The sequence below is a fragment of the Maylandia zebra genome, linkage group LG7 (genome assembly GCF_041146795.1).
Source record: "Maylandia zebra isolate NMK-2024a linkage group LG7, Mzebra_GT3a, whole genome shotgun sequence".
NCBI classification, from domain to species: Eukaryota; Metazoa; Chordata; class Actinopteri; order Cichliformes; family Cichlidae; genus Maylandia; species Maylandia zebra.
In genome coordinates, this window is record NC_135173.1 from 19,880,521 (window position 1) to 19,889,207 (window position 8,687).

An 8,687-nucleotide genomic window follows, 5' to 3' on the forward strand; every position below is an offset into this window, starting at 1 on the left:
ATGTATATATGTATGTATATATATATATACATATATATCATATATATCTATATCTATATATATATACGTATATATATATGTATATACGTATATATATATGTATATACGTATATATATATATATATACGTATATGTATATACGTATATATATATATATATACGTATATATATATATATATACGTATATGTATATACGTATATATATATATATATATATACGTATATGTATATACGTATATATATATATATATATATATACGTATATATATACGTATATATATATACGTATATATATATATGTATATATATATATATATATATATATATATATATATATATATACATATATATACCATCAAGTGCGGGATCTACCAAGGAGATGCTCTGTCCCCACTGCTGTTCTGCATAGGCCTGAACCCCCTCAGTGAGATCATTAACAAGACTGGCTACGGATACCGACTACGGAACGGAGCAGTTGTCAGCCACCTCCTGTACATGGATGACATCAAGCTGTATGCCAAGAGTGAACGAGACATCGATTCACTGATCCACACTACCAGGCTATACAGCAATGACATTGGAATGTCGTTCGGACTGGAGAAGTGTAGTCGGATGGTAACAAAGAGAGGGAAGGTAGTCAGAACTGAGGGGATTGAACTACCAGAAGGCAACATTGCAGACATAGAGGACAGTTACAAGTACTTGGGGATCCCGCAGGCGAATGGGAACCATGAAGAGGCCGCTAGAAAAGCTGCAACCACCAAGTACCTGCAGAGGGTCAGGCAAGTCCTGAGGAGTCAGCTGAATGGTAAGAACAAGATCCGGGCCATCAACACGTACGCCCTGCCCGTGATCAGGTACCCTGCTGGGGTAATAGGCTGGCCAAAGGAGGAGATAGAAGCCACTGACATAAAGACAAGAAAGCTCCTTACCATGCATGGAGGGTTTCACCCCAAGTCCAGCACCCTGAGGCTGTACGCTAAGCGGAAGGAAGGGGGCTGGGGACTGGTGAGTGTCAGCACCACAGTCCAGGATGAGACAAGGAACATCCAAGAATACATTGGGAAGATGGCCCCAACTGACCAAGTGCTCAGTGAATACCTCAGGCAGCAGAAACCCAAGAAAGAGGAGGGAGACGAGGAACCATCATGGAAGGACAGAGCCCTGCACGGTATGTACCACCGGCAGATAGAGGAGGTGGCTGATATCCAGAAATCCTACCAGTGGCTGGACAAAGCTGGACTGAAAGACAGCACAGAGGCACTAATCATGGCAGCACAAGAACAAGCTCTGAGCACAAGATCCATAGAGGCTGGGGTCTATCACACCAGGCAAGACCCCAGGTGCAGGCTGTGTAAAGATGCCCCTCAGACAATCCAGCACATAACAGCAGGGTGCAAGATGCTAGCAGGCAAGGCATACATGGAACGCCATAACCAAGTGGCCGGCATAGTGTACAGGAACATCTGTGCTGAGTACAACCTGGAAGTCCCGAGGTCAAAATGGGAGATGCCCCCAAGGGTGGTGGAGAATGACCGAGCTAAGATCCTGTGGGACTTCCAGATACAGACGGACAAAATGGTGGTGGCTAACCAACCGGACATAGTGGTGGTAGACAAACAGAAGAAGACGGCCGTAGTGATCGATGTAGCGGTTCCGAATGACAGCAATATCAGGAAGAAGGAACACGAGAAGCTGGAGAAATACCAAGGGCTCAGAGAAGAGCTCGAGAGGATGTGGAGGGTGAACATCGGAGATCTCTGTCCAGAAGAGCGCAGTCCTGGGAACAGCTAAGATACTGCGCAGGACCCTCAAGCTCCCAGGCCTCTGGTAGAGGACCCGAGCTTGAAGGATAAACCGCCCGCAGGGGCGTGCTGGGTGTTTTTATATATATGTATATATATATATATATATATATACATATATATATATATATGTATATATATATATATATATATATACATATATGTATATATATATATACATATATACATACATATATGTATATATGTATATATATATATATATACATATACATATATGTATATATATGTATATATGTATATATGTATATATACATATATATATATATACATATATGTATATATATATATATATATATATGTATATATATATATATATATATATGTATATATGTATATATATATATATATATATATGTATATATATATATATATATATATACATATATATATATATATATATATATATGTATATATATATGTATATATATATATATATATATATACATATATATATATATATATATATGTATATATATATATATATATATATATATGTATATATATATATATATATATGTGTATATATATATATATATATATGTATGTATATCATAATAATCTGACAATAATATAATATTGGCCATATTATATTTACATTACCACAGTGAGATGGCTTTAGTGAACATGAACAACATTAACTAATTGTTATTTACTAACTAATCTTACATGACTGTTCAGCACAGAAATGAAGCCCAACTATCATGTTTTCCAGTCCAGTGGTCTCAGCCTCAGATACTCAACTAATCAAAGTGATGTCATGACAAAAATGAATGACTAACAAAACATTTTTCTCCTTCATTTCTGTCAAACAAAGCTGTATGTAACGTGTCTCACGGTTAGTATCATGGTTGCTAGGCAACCTGAACAGCGCGACGAAGAGTATACCGTCCCATTTCACAAGCCTCTCACTTCCGCACTTCTCGTACGCGTAGTGCGCGTGCTTCAAGCGTGCAGACCCTGAATTGGGACACAGCTAGCGTTGAAACGTTAACAGGAACTTTTCTCAATGCGTAAAGGGGCGTGGGTTCTTCTGGGTTAAACCAGATTGCGACAATTATGGAAATGCGCTCAGATATATGACTAAACAGAAAACACATCACATTGTGGCCTTTTCTTTGATAACACTGGAAAACGAATGCAGATTATGAAACGTATTTATGGCCACAGTGTAAATTCACATAATTTGAACATTTGAATATCAACATTTGTTGATTTTATTTGTAAAGTAAGTTGATCCCATTATGTTGGTCAAGCAGCCTAGTGCACTCACACGTGGCACAGCCCTGGACACCTTACGCACGGCTGGGTCTCCACCTCCTGTAGGTGCGTAGTTGTGACACAGCTGGCACCAGTAAAACCAAAGCACTGGCCCCATTTCATGCCTGTCAACTCCAAGTAATCAGCTCCCAAATATGTCGAGGCTTTGTCTTGATTGCAATCTAACATGGTGTGATTTACAATATGCGCAATGAACGCCGCATGGGGTTTGCTGGCGGTTTTCACTCTGGTGTGTCGCGTTGAGTCGAGGTGCTCACCGACCTCCTATTATAAGAACTGCTGGATTAGACGGTTCCCGGGGATTTTCATCGATATTGAGGAATCTCAGAGGAGAGGGGCGCAGCTTTTGAAGCATTATCAAGAAGAGACCGCGCTGAAATGCAGCCGCACCTGTTGCCTTACCAGAAACTGTGAGTTATACGATCATCACTGGTTTTCTCTTCTTTTACTCCTGATTAATCCTCTTTCTGTCTTTTCTCATAGTTTCCTGTAATCTGGCTATATTCCACTATGATACCACTCAAGAAATCTTGAACTGCTTTCACCTCCACTGTCCGACTCTGGGGAGCTGCATTCTGAGTCACAGAGACAACGTTGTTCTCTACAATATCACAAAGGGTAGGTCGCTTTAGTGTCTGGTAGAGGTGGACTTCTGTTCTTTTAATGATATGAATACTGTGCATATCAAATCCTTTTAGATCCTGTTAGATTCTTAGGGATTAGATGTAAATTTGAAATAACAATTTCAAAATACTATATCTTACAGTAAATGTCTATAACTATAGATGGTTCAAATTCTGCATACAGTACTGTGTAAAAGTCTTGAGTCACCCCTGATTTTGTGTATTTTGCTTCCAAGGAGTCAGACTTCCTTGGAATTTGGAAGTCAAGTGGTCTTGAGCAATAGTTCTCCAGGCTTTCTGAAGCCCTTTCAATTTTTTTTTCTTTGGACAGTGGCTGCTTTTCACTCATTTGTTCCTGACTATTTTCATATAACTTTGTGTGTGTCTGTGTGTTAAGGCTCTTAACATTCAAGTATAAAAAACAATACAAACCTCCCCCCAATTTTAAATTGTATCTTTAGCACCTTGTTAATATCAGCCTCTGGCAAACACACATAACATGTTTGATGTTCAAGTTATCATCAGTATTTACAGAGGAGGTCAGGAGAGAGGCATCGGTGTAACTTTGCGCTGAACATGGGGGGGTCAAGATCTCCGTCTAAATAAATAAATAAATCTGGGTAAATTCCCAGATGATTAAACATGCGACTATTTTGCTGGTAATAAAGAAAATCAACAGTCTATTTATGCAAGATAATTCATAATTTTATTGGGGGGGGGGGGGTATATTGGTTGGGTCTGATCATTGAGGGGGTCATAACCCTCCTGGAAATTACACCCCTGGAGAGAGGTACAGCAGCGGGTGTCTACAGCAAAACATGGACATGATGGTGTAAATAAAAAAAGTACAGTCAGATTTTTGATCCATCATGCAATGCCATCTGGAAAGTATCTTATTGGCAATGATTTAATTTTTTTGCATGAAAATGATCCCAAACTCACTGCCTAATGCAGTCGATGTATACCTGGACAATAAAGTGTACAGTGGAACACTTTTAGTCATGCATTGGCCTTCCCCAGAGCCCCCAACCTTAATGTCACTGAAGCAGGGTGGGATCATCTTGACAAAGAACAGAACTAAAGGCAGCCAACACCCAAAGAAGAGCTTTGAATGTCCTTCAAGAAGTCTGGAGAACTATTGCTGAAGACTGCTTAAAGAAATTACAAGAAAGCTCACTCAGAGAGTTCAGGCTGTAATGGAGAATAAAAGTCATTATATCAAATACTGACTTTTGTTAGACTTGTACAACCACTGTTTTTACCTTGTATACTGCATTTCCATGTAGGTTTACATGTAGGTAAACTGTTGCACCTACTTCACTTACTTTAAAAAAAATGTAAAGACATGAGTTGTTTGGAACTTTTGCATAGTACTATGTAAAAAATATGATTGATCAGTCGATAAAATATTTATCCAAGTGACCAATAGTAGTTAAAACGATCCCCACCAGCGGCAAAGCAAATATATACGACTGAGAATCAAATATTTCTAATATTTCTTCTTCTGATTTTAGCATGTTGCATAGGAGATTCCCAACTTCAGTGAAGTAAATTATCTGAAAATCGTTTTGCTTCCAGCTTTGCTTTTCTTGCAAAAGATGCATAGCATTTGTAGTTGTCACTTATTTTGGAATAACAAAAAAAATCACTCGCTATTAAACGTTTAGATAAAAACACCAGCAAAAACATGAAAAGCAAACAAACAAGCACATTTTTTCGTATTCTAGGTGTGGATCCTGATCTGTTGGTGTTTGGAAAATACTTCACCTCTAACGTGCGTGTGTTACCCCACCACTACAGCCGCAATAACGCCTCAGAGCCATTGCTGTCAGACAAGCGCCAATTTATTCATCCGCCTCCGCCCGTTAAACCCTCCACTACAGCTGGCAGAGTTCATGCCCCCACAGAGGCGTCTGTCATTGCCACCACAGCACTGCAGAGCACCGGTCAGCCTTTAGCAGTTTCCACAACTACGACTGCTGTGCCTTCCACTGAAAAAACTCCCCCATCTTCAAAAAAGTATGCACAAACAACAGCCGCAGTTGTCTCCACCACTTCTCTTCCAGATAGCATTACTCCATCTCCTTCATTCACCACAGTTAGCACTCTGGGCCATTACAATTCCAAGATTCTGTCTGCTTTTTCTACCACAAGTCCACAATCCCCAGTATCCACCCCTACCCGTCATCCCACCGCCACTTTCTCTCAGTTGGCCAGCAGCCCTCCAACTTCTGCAGCTCTTATAAGCTACACAGAAAGCAGCAAGCTGTATCTAAATGAGACCAAGGGCAACCATGGGAGGAACCACACAGTAAGCAACGAGGGAGCCAGTGGAGATGACACCCTACCAGGCCTCGGACATGGGTGGTATGTGGCTGCTGACACCTTGCTGGTTGCTGTGGCCATTTGTATCACAGTGCTGCTGAGCTGCTGTTGCTCTATCCTGCTGGTGGTGAGCTGGAGGGGTCAAAGAAAGAGGATGGGACGCTACAGTACATCATGGAGAGGGAAACGAGGCTCCATGCGTCTGATAAAATACGTGCTGGTCAAGGAGAGCTCCTGAAAGTGAGGATATTTTGTAACATTGTTGAGGAAGAAATCCAAAATGAAAGGACAATTTACTTAGAATGTATATGATTACATAAAGGATTATTTTAGGTTAAAGTATTTTGTTTTATTCTAACTAGATGGGGATGGACAGCTAAGGCAGCTCACCTGTGTTTTCCAGTTCTATAAAAGCTGGACCAGATAAACTGCTTAGTCTCTTTCTGCCACTCCGACAGTACTCAACCTATTTGTGATGTTTATCTGTTGGTTAGATTATGTTAATTAAATTATTTTTTTATTTCTGTAAACCTTTTGTGTGGACTTGCTCCTTATCACCTAATTTGTGCCAATTTGTCATAAATGGGGGCTTGTCCGGGATATTGAAACCTGTTGGTAAGATTAAAGTGTATGCAGTGTTGATGGCTAAGTTTAGCTTATGGTTTGATAAATACTTAGCCTAGTTTGGATATTTAACACTGTGACCAAAGTTTTAGGGACTTCCACACATGAATTAGATTAATTAATTACATACATTAATTAATTTTGAGTTATTTTTTTAGGCGATGTTGGAAGAGAGCAGGATTAATCCCTATTTTTTAAATTGGTCTTCAAACCAAATGTCTTTATCTTTTTGAGTGAGTCTAACCACATGTGTAAGAGCCATGCATCCCATCAGATTAAACTGGTTTATTAGGAGACCAACCAAGTTTTTTTTTTTTTTAGTGAGCCTTGAGGCACCTGTTGTTGTGATTTGGCACTATATAAATAAAAAAATACCATGAATTGAATAGTGTGGTGGAGAATGTGGTTGAAGAAATTGTCTTTGGAACATTTCTGTTTTCTTTCCAAAAACTACAAAGTTTCTGGCTCGTTGGTGCCAGTGGAACTGGTGGTGCAAGCACTAACAAGTATATGTCTAAAGACTGAGATTAAGATTAGTTTGTACTCAATAAATAGGACTAGATAGCCTGCACTCTGTGGTTAGTTCATCACTATTGAACTTCTTATGAGTAGTCCTCCTTGCTCTCCTGCAAGCCTTACAAATGTGTTTGGAATTCTCAAAGATATTTGTGGTACAATTGCGTGCAGTAAATGTACACAACTGGTAAATGTATGATGGGTAAGAACTGCAATTAGTTCGGTTCCCTCTTTGTTAACGTTTTAGACATCTTGATTGGTTCGATAGCCTTGCTTTGGAGGAACCTTGTTGTATGATACTTTGGTTCATACTCAAACTTTAATTCCAGGTTTGTTTGTAGCTGGAATATTTGCAAAGAAGTGTGATGTTTGTTTGTAGCTGCAGGCAGGCCATATGGTGCTGGGATCATTGTGAGGAACTCTGGTGTTCATTCAGGGAGCAACGCTTTGATTTGCTGTTGAAATTAACCAGTTTTCTTGCAAGATTAAAACTGCTATTTAAGGGAGGAAACTTGTTGCGCTTTTCTCTATGCCAGTTTGATTTTTTTTTTTTAAACAAACTGTTTTAAGCACCTTACTCTATGATACCTTCTTTACTGGTAGTTTCCCATTGCCCTTCATTTGCTCTGACAAGGGAAAACCTGGGCTGGTAAGATGGGTGGAGCTGGCAGGGAGTACAGGTAGTTTGCGGTTGCCACTTTAATGACTGGGTATATTTTTTACATTTTCTGTTACCTTGATTTATAACTTTTTAGGTTAAGTTCTAGTTTTGAGGTGGAACCTTGATTTTAAGATGGTGTGGGGGGTGACACCATCTCAATGTCTGAAGGAACTCCTGGCCTGTTATCAATTGCCTGACATGGGAGGTTTGTCAGCTAGTGCAGATCCCTTGTGCCTTTCAGGCTATAGATTAACTGTTTAGTCTCTCTTAGACTCCACTTGGATTCAACCCATTTGTAATGTTTGTCTGTTGGTTAGATTATGTTGAATAAATTATCTTCTATTTAAGAAAACCTCTTGTGTGGACTCTCTCCTTTGAGCCAATTTGTGACATTAAGGTTTAGGTGAAACAACCAAAAACATAGCTGCAATGGTTCTGGTTTCATTCTGATGCAATGAATGAACACAAGAGCTGCCTACACCCATTTTCTTTAAGAAATTCGATATAGTGTCCTTTTGGCTGGCCTACATTTTGATGTACTTCAGTCACTTTAAATGTAATTGATGCCAAACCTCAAAACATTGGCCACTTGTCTACACCAGTAGTAGGTGGAACTTAATGGGCACTTTTAAGCAATTAATGACTACGATTCAAGGATTGTTTAGGTCATCAATTAGTCGTCTTTAGTGGGATTGATGACAGATTGCTTTTTGGATCTGTGGCTTTTAGTGTTTAACCTTTAATTCATCACACCAGGCTGCCCCTGACCTAAAAGTGCACAGATCACAGATGAAACTAAAAGTACCTTTCAACAGCTTGCTGGTGAAAGCGTGC

The 8,687-nt window shown here is 39.4% G+C and overlaps 1 protein-coding gene across 1 annotated transcript; it reads left to right on the plus strand.

Annotated features, from left to right (window-relative positions):
• The first annotated feature begins 2,784 nt into the window (after nucleotides 1-2,784).
• On the plus strand, nucleotides 2,785-8,163 carry mansc4 (MANSC domain containing 4). The gene is made up of 3 exons (XM_004563819.3): nucleotides 2,785-3,514; nucleotides 3,588-3,722; nucleotides 5,455-8,163. The coding sequence occupies exons 1-3, from the start codon at nucleotides 3,295-3,297 to the stop codon at nucleotides 6,288-6,290; spliced, it is 1,191 nt and encodes a 396-aa protein (XP_004563876.1). The 5' UTR covers nucleotides 2,785-3,294; the 3' UTR covers nucleotides 6,291-8,163.
• Nucleotides 8,164-8,687: the final 524 nt, after the last annotated feature.